General features: G+C 37.7%; 2 protein-coding genes across 3 annotated transcripts in view; both read left to right on the forward strand.

Moving 5' to 3' along the window:
* Positions 1-412: 412 nt before the first annotated feature.
* Positions 413-6,807, forward strand: LOC139934465 (F-box/LRR-repeat protein 8-like). Its single transcript, XM_071928708.1, has 3 exons — positions 413-471; positions 2,573-3,783; positions 4,611-6,807. The coding sequence occupies exons 2-3, from the start codon at positions 2,641-2,643 to the stop codon at positions 4,698-4,700; spliced, it is 1,233 nt and encodes a 410-aa protein (XP_071784809.1). The 5' UTR covers positions 413-471; positions 2,573-2,640; the 3' UTR covers positions 4,701-6,807.
* Positions 6,808-11,995: 5,188 nt separating this feature from the next.
* The window catches only part of LOC139934462 (uncharacterized), a 72,897-nt gene continuing 68,489 nt past the window's right edge, over positions 11,996-16,403 (forward strand). For both annotated transcript variants that reach the window (XM_071928705.1, XM_071928706.1), the window contains exon 1: positions 11,996-12,036. The gene's annotated coding sequence lies outside the window, so the exon portion shown is untranslated. The remainder of the gene's footprint in view (positions 12,037-16,403) is intronic.

Below are 16,403 nucleotides of genomic sequence, written 5' to 3' on the forward strand. Positions count from 1 at the left end.
GAGGGATATCTTTTGGAGTGGAGGGGGGTGGGCGGCAGCCTGTATGGATGGGGAGCTTAAATAGTTTTTGGAGTCGTTGATCTGTCTTGTATCATCTGAATGATAATTGTAACTAAAAAGGGGCGTTTAATTAGCTTGTATGGTTTCACAGTGCGGTGTAGGCCTACAAATTAAAATAATATTCCCGTTCCAGTTTTTAAACATCGCCAGTTTGTGCAAATCCCCACTGACTATGCTTTGAGAAGCATGGTTATCAATCTGCAGATTGTGTATCAATGTGAAGATTGAGCAAACTGTGCGCAATCTGGAAATCGCAAATCCAATCAACAGTCTAGATCGGTACCCAGACGTTGTATATTTGTTGGCTTATGGTAAAATTAATGGGGTGATTGTTCAACGATCAACCGGAACTAAACAACACACAGGAAAGTTATGCCCATGGTCGATGGCCGGCATATCTGTCAAAAGAAGGTAAGCGTTTTGTAGATACTTTTACGTTATATACAACTTATTGGGCAGATAACGAGAGCACTGATCTCTATGTTAACTGCATGATTTGTTAACATTCTCGACCGAAAGTAAAAAGAAAACATTTGTGAGTCTCATCAGTTTCAACTTCATCATGAACCGTTTTGCTGTGTGCCAGTTCAGCTTCGATGGATTCGACGAGTCATCTGTCTCGCACCGGCCGGCCGGCCACACACAACCAAATAAGAAATTTTGGCATAATACCTCATGTGTGTACACACACAAAGGTTTGTAATGTAGGGCTTTTGTTGTGTTGTCACCTAGGTATGGTTAATGCAGGAAGATCCATGCTCAGCCCTCAGTCTATTTCTACCTACCTCCTCCATTCCATGGTTTTACCATGGAGGAATCCTAGCCTAGAGGGTCGTTCCGCTACATTACAACAAATGATTTTACTACAACAGAAGTGAACAGGAACACACCATGCTAATTTTTTAGGAAAAGTTTCCGTATGGCGCCACCACTTTTTCATTCGATATGAAATAATTTAGTATCTAATTTACCTCAATGAGATATCCTTTTTTGTAAAAATGAGTGAAAAAGTGGTGGCGCCATACGGAAAGTTATCCATTTTTTATTTTAGTTAGTCATCAATTGATGAGAAAGGTTTCCGAATGGCGCTACCACTTTTTCATTCAATATAATGACATGATGAGAATTGAGATATTGCTTTTTTTGTAAATTAAAAGTTAAAATTAGTGAAAAATGTGGTGGCACCATACGGAAACGGGAAAGTTATCCTTTATTAAAAATAGGGCCTTTAGTAGTTATCTGGTCAGTTACACACCTAGGCCTATATTCCGACACCCCTATATGTTTCGACATCCCACTGTTCCGACAACTCAGCCCATATACTGACATCCCTACATGTATGTTCCGACACCCCTATGTTCCGACAAGTTATTTTCTCACAATACTACTCTGCCTCTGTTGAACAATAACAAAAACACAACTTGTATTACAGGTTTCCCGGCGAATTTCGGCCGGGAATAGGCCTAAGTTTGGACATTCATAAGTTGAATTTGTACTATTTTTTTTAAGTGATGGAATCAAATAGTAGATTATCGAATCACACTTGAATTTGTTGCTTTTTAAAGGCATGTGTTTCATTTGTTGTATGGTTATAAACATAAGGTATTGCTCGCCGAGTTAGCTGGCAACAAAACACACAATATGTTGGTGCAGGTAGTGTTGGAACATAGGGGTGTCGGAATGTAGGGGTGTCTGAACATACAGGTGTTTGGGTTGTTAGAATATCATAAATATAGGGGTGTCGGAGTATGAGGGCGTCGGAACATAGGGGTGTCGGAACATAGGGGTGTCGGAACAGAGCAGTTCCCATCTGGTCATAATATATAATTATATTATATAATATAACCAGATAACTATAAGCCCTATTTTTAACTTACTGACAACAATTGCTAAACTCTGAAACTAATCAGGTGAGAGTAAGAGATTGATTTTTATTCTGTGTACTTTTTTAGGACAAAAATATTTGGACAGATTTACAGAATCAAGGTTCACATACATATCAAGTACCCTGGGTTGTTTAGAAGTTTCCTTAGACTTGAGAATTCAGTGATCATGGAGGTAGCTACTCCTAGAATTATGAGGTTCGTTCTGCTAGTTAGTGGAGATGATAGCGGAACGAACCTCATAGTTCTATGAATAGGAGGTAGCTACCTCCATATAAAGTAATTAAGTTCACTTACACGTGTGAGGCATCCTTGTTTCATTTATACTAAAGTCTTCACCAGCACCAAAGGGCTTATTTATTTATTTGTTTTAGTTTGTTTAATTACCAGAAATATATATAATATCAATTGTAACACCAATAATTTAAACCAACACCGAAGTTCTTAAAACGCTAAACCTAAACTGACAGTTGTCTTGATTTTGTTCATGTGTCATCATCGAATAAACAAATTTGTTCAAGAGATGTTAAATTTGCATCGGGGAGAAAGAATATTAAGTTTTGGTTTTTACCCATACAAATTTATTGTTTTCATTTTTGTTTATGTTTTGTTGTTTTGTAATATTACAGATTCTGAGACTAATGTGCTCTTGAATTAGTCTGTCATCTACTGATGTCAAGCACTTAAAGAATTCACAATGTCTTCTGAGGCATACTGGAACAACTTACCAGACCACATCATCATCAACATCTTGGACTTCCTTCCTCTAACTGACCGGTGTAATGCTGCCCTCTGTTGCAGGAGTTGGTCTGAATGCTTTGACGATCCAACACTTTGGCGGGAGTTCACGTTCCGCTTTGAAGATGCCCGCGACTCAATCCAACTTCAGTGCCTTACAAAACACGGTCGACAGTTACGAGTAGCAAAGATCCTATGTAACCAAAAGCAGCTTGCAAATCAGCAGAATGCTTGTGCCGTCCTCAGCGGACTGGCCAAGTGTGAAGAGCGCCGGTTGGAAGAGGTCACTGTCCAGTTCACTTCAGAGAATCCTCTTTTCTTCCAAGGTTTTGAGTTCCTCAGCAGCCTTGCGGAACTCTTCGGTCCGCCAGATCCTAAAATCAAATTGTTGTCCACTCTGACGAAGGTAGACCTAAGTGGGTTGTTTGTCACCTATCAACCTGTCCTGTTGCAGCTTCTTGCAGACAATAATCCCAATCTGAAGGAGCTTAACATTCAGAACACCTCACTAACGTGCTTGATTGAGCCAGAGTGTATGCTGACGGTTGTTACTAAATGTCCGATGATCAGCTCGCTCAGCATCCATTACCGATCCACGTCAGAGCCGTTATTCCTCGAGCTCTGCGATCCCAAACGCAAACCTCTCAACTTCCTGTCCCTGGCGTGTACTCGGGAGGAGAAGTACCACAACGCAATTACGGGGGAGTCTTGGAAGATGCTCATCGACAGACACAAACGTCTCCGTGTCTGTATCAAATTTGATCATACCATCGAGCGGCACCGGATTCTGTCCATCCTTCAGCCAGAAATCCCCCTAGTGGAACTCCAAATGAAAACAATGACCGAGCTTTACGACGAGGTGTCAATGGTTGGAAGGTACTACTACAAGACGTTGGAGTATTTATCCATCGTGACAAAGGGAACGGACGAGTTGAAGAGGGCGCTACTGGACTTGGTGGAGCATTCAGATAGACTGCATACTTTACACTGCTACTGTGCGTTGGATGAGGATTCTATACGGAGGATTCTGACGCTGCGGCCACATCTTAGAAAGTACACCCTCAAGACGGAGGAAGAGTTTAACTTGCTTGTCCCAACTCTGGTAGGCCATTCTGCTCTAGAGCAGTGATATGTAGTTGATAACCCACTCTTTGAGTTCAGTTTCTGTGCTTATCTGTTTCCATTCACAGAGTTCTTCCCTTCTTTTGTCTGGCATGTTAAAACCAAAAATGCTTTTGAAAACAAACTGACTTAACTTTGCAAATATCACACCTCTTACATTGGATTTGACGTTGGGCATACTTGTACATGGCCACTGTTGGAAAGCTTACTATTTTAAAGGGACACTTGGCCTTGGATTGGGCGCTATTGGCTTTGAAGCTATTGTTATGAGATTAATATGGTTGGAAAGATGTTTTAAAAGTAAAATATCGTTATCCCCACGAATGATTTGTCTCAAAATTGTGTGGTTTTCCCTTTACTTTGTGAGCTAACATGGTCCACCATTATGTGGAGTAAAATAAAAGGTTTGCAAAATGGCAGAACGCGTTTATAAAGTAAAAGGAAAGCCACATTTTCAAAGCTTGGTGTGAATCATTATATTTTACTTATTTTAAAACCTCTTTCCATCAAAATTCATTTCATCAGAAACTCTTTTTAAAGCTTTATTTATCCCAAATAGCTCAATCCATGGCAACGTGTCCTTTAATTATGAGATTATCTCCTACGAGGATATTAGTGGAGGCCAATCTCTTTTAAATTTGAAAATAGAAATCAATTTTGAAAAAATATTATCACAACAACAAAAAGTAACCATTTGTACTGTGCATGCATGAACAAATCTTGAAACCCAAAAAGCATTAGTTTTGAAAATGCGCACGGTGGAAATTTTTGCAAAAAAATATTATTTTCATGACGATCTTTTTGTAGCCAGATTTAAGAGAGTGTTTGGAGAACATCTGGAGCAATTGGAAGTCCTCTCAAAGAGCAATGCGTGGGTTCGGAGCACCAGCTTCCTGATGGACAGGGTACCAGGGATCACTCATAGTTTAAGGTGAATCGATTTGAAAACAACTGCCTCTGTTTTTGTTGTTAAATCGTAGTAAAATCAGTGGTTAGCTTGGCTGGATTCAAAACCACATCCTTGTGATTTCAACTCCTGTAGGCTAACCAATTAACCACTGTGCAATTGTGAATGCACTGCATGAATAACAACGGTTTCATTTATAATGAGTACAAGACACTTTGAAATATGTGTTTGGCTTTAGCATGGCAGATTAGAATTGTTACAATCAGTGTGTTTCTCAAGGCAATCAACCCATACATTATGTACATCCCACGTAGAGAATGTAGTCATTGTCCAAGGGCTTCAATGGGGGTATGGTAAAATATTAGAATAGTGGGCTTTTTGTATAGTGTAAAATTCTGTCAAGGAGTGTTGCACATGGTGCTTATTGGTACAAGAACATAAAACATTTTTACCAACAAATACTGAAAAAAGGTTCTAATTTGAATAATTTTGGAAGTGTTTTGAGATGGAGACGCCCTTTGGAGGTGTTTTAAAGCAGTAAAACAAATAGGTAAATTTGAGAAGCCAGCATCTGTGCTCAATTGCTACGGAATTTGGCCACTGTTGGAAGAGAGAAGGTTTTCAACCTTGGTCAAGTTTTGCAATGGCAATTGGTGGCACACACAAATTGAAATCGACAGCTCAGCGACAGCTTCATTCATCAAAAAACATGCTCCTGAACGTTCCACGTTCCTGGCACTCCTGGGGTGATCAATGTTTTTCACATGCCAGGCAATCTCTTTTGAACAGCCTCCCACTACAACTCAGACAAGCAGATACGTGTTCTTAATTTGAAACTCATCTCATCTGTTTCGGAAACCATTATGCAGCTTTCAAACTTTGGTTGCCTTGTGTATAGCAAAGTTCTTGTTCCTTAAGCAAGGAGTGTCATCATTGGCAGACAAGGCCACTAGAAATTTTCAATATTATTACGTTTTTAAAAGTGTGTCATGGATTACTTCATTATATGAAGGGATATATTTTTTAAATATAATAGGATGTTTTAAAACTGAATGCATCCTCGCCCCAGTAATGAGAAAGTTTCAGTATTTGCCTTTGGGTTAACTTTATGCAATTTTATTTCAGTGCACAGCCGTCAATTACACCAAACTCTAATGATTAATCTTAAAGACACTGGACACTATTGGTAATTGTCAAAGACCAGTCTTCTCACTTGGTGTATCTCAACATATGCATAAAATAACAAACCTGTGAAAATTTGAGCTCGATTGGTCGTCGGAGTTGCGAGATAACTAAGAAAGAAAAAAAAAACACCCTTGTCACACGAAGTTGTGTGCTTTCAGATGCTTGATTTCGAGACCTCAAATTCTTAACTTGAGGTCTCGAAATCAAATCCGTGGAAAATTACTTCTTTCTTGAAAACTACTCCACTTCAGAGGGAGCTGTTTCTCACAATGTTTAACACTACCAACCTCTCCCCATTACTCGTTACCAATTGAGGTTCTATGCTAATAATTATTTTGAGTAATTACCAATAGTGTCCACTGCCTTTAAGGACTTAGGACGAGTTCAGTTCCGTATCCAAATACGTTGGACGCATTGAACCCATCCTCAGTTAGGGCGGGTTATTCGTTCTAACTCGAGATAGGATTAATACTCCCGTTTTGTGAAATTGGCTGCTGGTAATCAATAATGTCTTCCATATCGTATTTCCGATGCAGTATTTGGTTTATGTTCAGCATGCCTAAATTTGTACATGTTTGTTATGCATGTTGGGATACACCAAGTGAGGATGGTCTTTGATGAACCTGCCTTTATTTAATAAACAGTATCATGGAAATATCTCCCCCCCCCCCCCCCCCCCCCGGCCACTCCCCACATTTTCATGAAAACTTTTGAAAGGAAATCACCACAGTAAATATGATTTTTCTTTTTTACAGAGTACTAATTTTGTATAGAATTGTGTATTATTATCGTAGAAAGAAATTTTCAGTGATCATTAGAAAGTGAAGAAACTAACAGCATTATGCTAAGATTGGTTGGTACCCAGTGATCATTGGAAAGGAAGAAACTAACAGCATTATGCTAAGATTGGTTGGTACCCAGTGATCATTGGAAAGGAAGAAACTAACAGCATTATGCTCAGATTGGTTGGTACCCAGTGATCATTGGAAAGGAAGAAACTAACAGCATTATGCTAAGATTGGTTGGTACCCAGTGATCATTGGAAAGGAAGAAACTAACAGCATTATGCTAAGATTGGTTGGTACCCAGTGATCATTGGAAAGGAAGAAACTAACAGCATTATGCTAAGATTGGTTGGTACCCAGTGATCATTGGAAAGGAAGAAACTAACAGCATTATGCTAAGATTGGTTGGTACCCAGTGATCATTGGAAAGGAAGAAACTAACAGCATTATGCTAAGATTGGTTGGTACCCAGTGATCATTGGAAAGGAAGAAACTAACAGCATTATGCTCAGATTGGTTGGTACCCAGTGATCATTGGAAAGGAAGAAACTAACAGCATTATGCTCAGATTGGTTGGTACCCAGTGATCATTGGAAAGGAAGAAACTAACAGCATTATGCTCAGATTGGTTGGTACCCAGTGATCATTGGAAAGGAAGAAACTAACAGCATTATGCTAAGATTGGTTGGTACCCAGTGATCATTGGAAAGGAAGAAACTAACAGCATTATGCTAAGATTGGTTGGTACCCAGTGATCATTGGAAAGGAAGAAACTAACAGCATTATGCTCAGATTGGTTGGTACCCAGTGATCATTGGAAAGGAAGAAACTAACAGCATTATGCTCAGATTGGTTGGTACCCAGTGATCATTGGAAAGGAAGAAACTAACAGCATTATGCTCAGATTGGTTGGTACCCAGTGATCATTGGAAAGGAAGAAACTAACAGCATTATGCTAAGATTGGTTGGTACCCAGTGATCATTGGAAAGGAAGAAACTAACAGCATTATGCTCAGATTGGTTGGTACCCAGTGATCATTGGAAAGGAAGAAACTAACAGCATTATGCTCAGATTGGTTGGTACCCAGTGATCATTGGAAAGGAAGAAACTAACAGCATTATGCTCAGATTGGTTGGTACCCAGTGATCATTGGAAAGGAAGAAACTAACAGCATTATGCTAAGATTGGTTGGTACCCAGTGATCATTGGAAAGGAAGAAACTAACAGCATTATGCTAAGATTGGTTGGTACCCAGTGATCATTGGAAAGGAAGAAACTAACAGCATTATGCTCAGATTGGTTGGTACCCAGTGATCATTGGAAAGGAAGAAACTAACAGCATTATGCTAAGATTGGTTGGTACCCAGTGATCATTGGAAAGGAAGAAACTAACAGCATTATGCTAAGATTGGTTGGTACCCAGTGATCATTGGAAAGGAAGAAACTAACAGCATTATGCTCAGATTGGTTGGTACCCAGTGATCATTGGAAAGGAAGAAACTAACAGCATTATGCTAAGATTGGTTGGTACCCAGTGATCATTGGAAAGGAAGAAACTAACAGTTTTATACTCAAAGTGATGGGTACCTTGCCAGCCGGTAGAACTTTGGCATTATTGTATTCCTAATTTCACAAATTTTTGCCTCAAAACAGAAATGATGTGAATTACAGTTGATTATTTATATGTAAAGCTAAGTACAAAACAATCATGCTTGGTAATTGTATTAATTAAATTTTACAGTTGCATCAACAGTAAGTGAATATTGTATACAATGAAGAAGAAAAGAAAGAAAAGAAAGGATTAAAAAAGATATATTTGTTATTGGCAGATACTTAGTTTATAGTGAGATACTCAATAGCCTCTTCTTTTGTTCTTTGAATTACTACAAACTATTTTTAGTAACCAATTTCCTGTAATTTTTACTGCAAGGTAATGCGTGAACAAACATGTGATACAAAACATTTTTTAAATTGTGGTTATATGCATTACAGTAATTTTTTTCACACTTTGGCCATAAATACAAGAAAAAAATGTATTCAAAGTAAGCTAAAACTGCAATTTGGTGCAAGGAATTAGCGGTACCATGCAGTAAAAAATACAGTCAGTTGCCAATTATAGAATTTATTATAATTGTTAGTTTTAAAAATTAACAGACGGTGCAATTATTTCGCATACTTAAACATGTTGGGAGTTGTGGACTTTAACAAACATTGTTTGAATATATAAAGAAAATTTGTGGAAAACATTTCCTTCATGTCCCAAAGTTTGAATATACGCAAGAATGGCACAGTATAATGGTTTATGAAGAGAACTAGATAGAAATGTGCAATTAATGATGTAAAAAGTCATCATATTATTAGAAGTAAAAACTAATATTTAAAGTATGTATTTTAATGCAATAATTCCATAGAGCTATGAATAATCCTCATCTCCTAAAAACTCAACAAAGAGGGCAGTAGACCACAATCTCAGTCATGTTTCCCGTGCGCAATAACAGTTATGGGTATGGACTCAAATTATATAGTCGGGAAGCCGACTAATTTACCCTAATTTACCCTCCCTGCTTTACTTGGGTGAATGGCTGTACCATTTTGTAGGGCTGCTAGAGTGTGAGGAAGGCTTTGATGAAGGATTGAAATTTAGAAAGCCTGGACAAAAAATGTGATACGCTGTTTCAGAACATCAATTGAAATGTTGAATTTGGATGGACTGCTTTGGGCTGTTATGAAACCAATGTATGTTAAATATACATGTAATGAATAATGATCCACACAATTTTTTAGACTTTGTAGAACCAAATTTGTGTACTCCAAAGTGGTTGACTACTGTGCTTGTTCATTAATTAAGGAAAAGGAAAACCATACAATTTTGAAGGATATTCATGTTAACCATGTTCATATCATAATTAGTATAGCCCGAAGCACCCAATTCAAAGTATTCCTTTTAGTGGTTATAATTAAACACCCCACTCTGGAGCCCAGCCCCTCCCCCTCACCCAACCCCTCACCCAGCCCAACCCCTCCCTTTGCATACAAACAAGGGGTTGGATATTATTATTTTAATATTTAACTTTATTAGTTAATTATTATGCAAAAGGAGTGGATTAAAATTTGCAACATTTTTATACAAAGGTCAATAAACAAAGAATACTACGCAGCAAATTGATATTGATTTGTGTCCCTTTGTTGTAAATTGTTGCTTATAAATTATACAAAGTACATGTACTATGAATATATTTTTTCTTAGGTTATTAAAATGAGATGGAGCTTTGTAATAATTTTGACAAAAGTCATTTCTCTCTACCTCTCTCTCTCTCAAAATTGTTTCTTTTATTTAAATTGAGAAAATAGAATTGGCTGTTGCAAGTTAATGATTAAATCATATTCTTTCTTATTAAGAAAAGGAAAACAATTATTGGGGGAGGCTCTTCAGTCAATACATAGCCTGTCAATACGTTTTTACCCTAGAGAGTCTTTCTCAAAGACTAATAAATGACAAGACAGCACAACAATACTGGATGTGGAAAGACGAAATGAAAAGAGAGAGGCAGAACGGATGGGACCAAAAAAGAAGAGATGAAGGCGGGGTAGGCTGGAAAGACAAAGTTGGGAAAGAGTGAGAAAAAGTACAGACTGAAAAGCGGTGGTGGGGGGGGGGGGGGTCATTGAAGGAGAAAGTAAAGACAAAGTTGATACTCATTTCCTTCTTGGATGTTCTTGAGACCATGGGGTTGAAACTCGGTGACCGGTGAATGGTTTGAGGCACTTTTAATCCACTCTTTCTCCCATCTTGGTTACCTGTAGTGTCTCAGTGCCCTGTAAAATCATAACAAAAAAAGCCTTGCCAGTCTGATTATAATAAATTATTGTCAAACGAGGAAGGTTGTGAAGACTCTGAAGAGGGACTTATTACATAAAAAGCTACAGGGGCTTTTCAGGTCTGAAATGAAGTGACATAAAAGGAAGATTTTTAAGCGAGGCAGGCGGGCTCCGCCATCCAATTGTTCGCAAAGAAATCCGTTATCAGTTGTTCTTCCTTTTGGGTTGTTTTTCTTTTTGTAATAACACATCAACGTGAATACATGAGGTAGATATAGAAAAGAAAAGTATTTTCTAAGGGAAGTGAGAAAGATTTGCCATTTTATATGTAATTCTTATTTAAACTGTATGAAAATATCGTGTTTCTTTGTCTTCAAAATAAAACAAAATAAAGCATTTACTATGGCGATTTGAGAAAGTGAATTAATGTTAACCACCTGTCCCAAGCCACCACTGCCCGACCGACAAGTGATGTACAAAGTTTGTCAAATACCGCCCTCTTGTGGTTCAAAAGCCAGCACTGACTGGAAATACTCAACTGACTAAAAACTGCCAGTACTACAGTCTTGGGATTTTTTTGAGGATTTCGCTTAAAACTTCTTTCTATAAAAATAGTTTACCTCATCAAATGATAAAAACAATGTTTTTCACACACCAGTAGTAGTTTTTTTCGAAAACAATTCTCTACCTCCATCATGGAGGTACGGTCAACCCAAGGTGGTAAAAAAAGACATATCCTATCCATTGTTTTGTTTTACACCACGTGTTCCTTGTCATTTTCAAATTGATTGCCCTGCATATAAATAGAGCCGAAAGATTGCAACATAAAATTCTTCTCATGCCCCCCCCCCCAAAAAAAACAAACAAACAAAACAACAACAACAAAAAGACAAAACAACAACAACAACAACAACGTTCGGCGGGTGCCCGGGGTGGGAGGGGGGATTAGGACAAATTAATAATATATCGTAGTTTAAATTCCATCCCCATTTCTCTTTGCATAATCATTTTATTTACAACCAGCCCATTCATTTGTTCGTGTTCCTTATTCAAAAAATTCTTACAAGTTACAACAATAGTGTAAGATCTTTTGTGGAATTCCCCAAAGGGCAACTTTTCTTCTCTGAACCTCGATTGAAGTTATCCAGATTCCATCCAGCTTTCTAATCCCATTCTAATTTTCATTCAAAGCGCTTAACTCTCTTTGTTTCAAATGATGTAAATTGGTGAATTCATAATTAAATTATTAAATCTTGTTATTATTATTTATTTGTAACAATCCTGAACAAGACAACAGCACTCTAACGGGAGTTGGGATAAAATCATAGAAATAGAACCCGAGTTCTATTTCTATGGATAAAATCGATTTTCTCCATTTTCGGTGCGCACTCAATAGCCCAATCGCATTACAGAACCATGCCCCAGTATCCTATACAGTGTTAAACGGTGCGCTAAATACCTGATAGATGCAGCACCAGACTATTCGGATTTTCAGCTGGCGTAGACGACGTGTGGTTGTTAGAACGTCAACAAACGGTAAGCAAAAACCACGATTTTCCCTACTTTACAATCCCAGCTAATTCTGTTGAAATATATAAGTGGAGATAATAGGTCCATGGCTTTACTGTGTCGACGTTTGTCTTTACTATTAAGGTGTTTTAAGGAACAGAGGTTACTTTTTTGTTAAGGAAGCTAAAGAGACAGTTCATGTTTGTACGGGTGAACGGCCTCACGTAGCGCAGCGCACCGGCACACTCGAGTGAATGGGGGCCGTGTTTCTCGCTGTGGGCGTACACGACGAAGGTGACACACGCCCTGCCGGACTTGGGTCATGGTGGTGAATTTGATGGTGATTGTTGTTTAGAAAAACAAATAGGGAGGAAAATAGAAAATATGGTTTGGTTCTGTTTCCATAGTAAGGAGTCTATAGATTAGAATACAGGCATTTTAGTAATTCAGACGTAGTGTAAATCATATCATCAACGAAATTATCAGTGAGTTAGTAATTTGGCTAAACAAATTCTGCATATATTTATCTAGCCACCACTTTAATTTACCCCCCTTAAAGTTACTATTACGGTCAAGTTATAGTTTGGTTCCTAATCTGTCCACATATCTGGTTGATAGTTTGTATTCAGAGTCTTGAAAAAACAAAAGCAACAAATTTTGCGAGGTATGGTGGTCTGTGATGACACGCTGATCCCTGATCCACTTCGATTCAAGGTTTTTAGTTATGCATGAGTGTGCAATAGTAGCATCAGCGTAATGAAATGTGGGCTTGAATTTCCCATTTTTAAGGTGAAAATTTAGCATTCGAAAACATACATGTATCAAGTAAATCCTTTTATTAATAAAAAAAAGGGGTGTTCGGATGCGAAAAACCAAATCTCCACATCAACTCTTTTGTACTTTTGACCAAGTCAATGACCAGGAAAGGGGCATAGAGACAATTGCCTGAGCCCTGATAAAACCTACGTAGGCATACTACACCTACATACACGTATCATTATGCATCAATCAAACGGAATTTTTCATACAGATGCCCATATTTGGGCAGCAGGAAGAGAAGGGAAAAAATGGACAGAGAAAGCATTTTTTATTTACTCACTATTAGAAACTTTTTGAATACTTTGGATAGTTCATCTCGGCCTCTGCACCCCCTTTGCCTTTGTTCGCTTTATAAAAGAGTATTATAACGACTCATTTTAGAACCAATTCATTTGCGGTTCAAATGCAGCCTGCTGGAGTTTACAGCTGATTAATGTGTGATACCAGTTTTCACAGGGAGTAGCCTTAACGGAGCATGCTTTTTGAAACTTCATGTTTCCCATAGTGGCACTGTATAACACTATTTGTTGATTACAGGTAGCTCATAATCTCCCTTATCTTTGAGACTGATGTTTACACAAATTTATAATGTTTGTGTGCAAGCCACCGGGCTGATTGCAAAGTTAACTTGATGAAAAGGTTAATCAACACAAAACAAATTAGGAAAATAACATATCATTGGGAGAGAACTGTTATTTTATTATTTTAAATCATTGGTTGGAGTCCCATATTAGTAATTTTTTCTTTGTTCAACTCAAAATCATCAGACAAACTTACAAAGTTTCCTTCCAAATTCTTTCTACTCTTGAATTCACATTTGTTTTGTTTTTTTGTTGAAATTTATCGCAATCAAGTTAGTGATACTACCTGGGCAGAAGGTAGTAGTCCCAGCGAAGTTTCTATGCATACAGTACCTTCTGCCCGGGTAGTAGTTAAAAAGCAGGACAATTCTTTACAGAACTGAGTAGTCTCCCGAACATCCGAACATCTACTCCTCGCGGTAGTAGAATTTAAGAGAGTTTATTCTCTAAGAACAAACTCTACTTTCAACAAAAAACAAACAAAATGTGAATGCAAGAGTAGAAAGAATTTGGAAGGAAACTTTGTAAGTTTGTCACATGATGGTGTTACTGCAAACCAAACAGAAATTTATTAATAGCTACCCAGCTCGTGCTTTTATCATTTATCATATTATTCACAAATCAATCAGCCAGCTCATGTCAGAGTGACCCAGCCCATTTCCTACCCCCCCCCCCCCGACTCCCCATTGTACCCATTATACCTGCTGGTTACTTAGCCCACCACTACTACACTGTACAGCCTTATCATATGGGCTTGTGCAGTGATCCAGAGTTTTCTTTTTTTATACTGGACTGGTGACGAATCGATGCTTGAATTCTCTCGTAGCATAAAGGGAACATACCTGAATGCCCCAGAACAAATGACCAATACAGACGTGTGTATTTGGAGAAGCACAAGGTCATAGACGCAAAGTAAAATGTAATGTTATTTTACAAAGAAAATCAAATTTTGTTCTCAGCATACAGATCTATTGCAGTAGCTAAGTTTACTTTGTAGGTAGTTAAAGGCAGTGGACGTTATTGGTAATTACTCAAAATATTTATTAGCACAAAACCTTACTTGGTAATGAGTAATTGGGAGAGATTGATAGCATAAAACATTGTGAGAAACGACTCCCTCTCAAGTAATGTAGTTTTTGAGAAAGAAGTAATTTTCCACGAATTTGATTTTGAGACCTCAGATTTAGAATTTGAGGTCTCAAAATCAAAGCATCCTGAAAGCACACAACTTCATGTGACAAGGGTATTTTGAGATACATGAACATCAACTGTGAAGACTAGTCTTTGACAAGTTTTTTGTACAAATCATCATTGATTGTTAGTAACTTGTCTAAATGTAGATTTCATCCGAGTGGTCATTTATAAATCAAATGTATTTTTTTGTCTCATTGGAAGTGTCAGGAAGTTTTTGAACAGGCGTTGACAAGAACTAATCAGAACTTTGTACAATTGTAAAAAATAAAAAAATCTTTACACTGGATTTTTACCTGTTATAATGAACTGTATACACGTACTATGTAGAATGACCATGAACTGTTGCATCACATGGACAATGGAGTTTTGTGTGTTGGCTTGGCTTTTTATGCTACCAATTTGCCTCAAAACTTACAGACGTACATGTAGTGTTACTTTTAGCATCATCAATGCACGCCTACTTTATTCTTCGTTCTTGTTTTTTAGGGCTTGGGCAGTTTTCCCTTGTGAAGGGCACCTCTGTGAAGGAAACTTAAAGCCATTATACCCTTTTGGTACAGAAAAAAAAAAAAAAAAAAAGTTCACAGATTTACAAATAATTTACAGGGTTTACAGAAGGTAATGGTGAAAGACTTCTCTTGAAATATTGTTCCATGAAATGCTTTACTTTTTGAGAAAACATTCTAACAATATAAATTCTCGTTAGCGAGAATTACAGATTTATTTTAAACACATGTCATGACACGGCAAAACGTGCGGAAACAAGAATGGGTTTTCCCGTTATTTTCTCCTGACTCCGATGACCGATTGAACCTAAATTCTCCCGGTTTGTTATTTTATATATAAGTTGTGATACACGAAGTGTGGGACTTGGACAATACTGTTTACCGAAAGTGTATAATGGCTTTTAACTTAAATTGTAACATTTCAAAGGGCACCAAGGCAATGAACAGGCCTCCATCAACACCGCTAATCACCCGGCCTTCATCATACACAAATGATACAATAACCCCTGTTTTATAGAGGGAAAAGGGGGGGGGTAACAAATTAGAAAACGTATCATATAATGTCAACTTATGGTTACCCTTTGATGTACAGCGATGTGTACTGGAAGTAAGCACTGATACTAGGGCATGTCAAGTGCTTTTTTAGTCCTGTCTTTGGAATAAAAAAAAACCAGTATCACTTAAGCTTGGGCGATATCATGATATTATCGAATATCGTGATATTAATTTGGAAACGGTTTTGATATCGGATGGATTTGGTTTTAATTGAAATATCGATATATCGCGATATATCGATTAAATATCGCGATGTATTTGCTAGCTGAGACATCTTGCACCCCATAGGTTTGGAGTAAAACCAGAAGAATAGGTCATTAGAACACCTCTCTTATGCTATGACTGTCTCTCTACAACTTTCACTTGGAGTTTTAAGACTGATGATGTCAAATTTCATTAATCGCGATTATATCGAATATCGCGATATATTGTCGGCGATATATCGTGAATAAAATAAATCGATATCACCCAAGCTTAGTATCACTGCTTAGGTGAGATTCAAACAGTTTGTATTTAAACCCCAGACACCAGCATGCTACAATGTTTGAGCAGGGTCCAATTTATAGAGCTGCTAAGCACAATAATTTTCTTAGTACGAAACTTCTTCCTTGACAAAAACAAATTTCCACATGATTTTCAGGGTATTCTAAGCAAACATCATCAGCTGAATACCAGAAAAAAACAAAATGCAACAAAAGAAAATTGGGTTGGTAATCCTGTTTTTATCAAGGAATAAATT

This window comes from Asterias amurensis, chromosome 3 (assembly GCF_032118995.1).
Source record: "Asterias amurensis chromosome 3, ASM3211899v1".
Classification (NCBI taxonomy): domain Eukaryota; kingdom Metazoa; phylum Echinodermata; class Asteroidea; order Forcipulatida; family Asteriidae; genus Asterias; species Asterias amurensis.

Bases quoted from the DNA above. Each gene is read 5' to 3' on its own strand.
- LOC139934465 (XM_071928708.1), top strand. From the start codon at position 2,641: ATGTCTTCTGAGGCATACTGGAACAACTTACCAGACCACATCATCATC. The intron at 3,784-4,610 runs GTAGGCCATTCT...ATCTTTTTGTAG, and splicing joins ACTTGCTTGTCCCAACTCTG to CCAGATTTAAGAGAGTGTTT.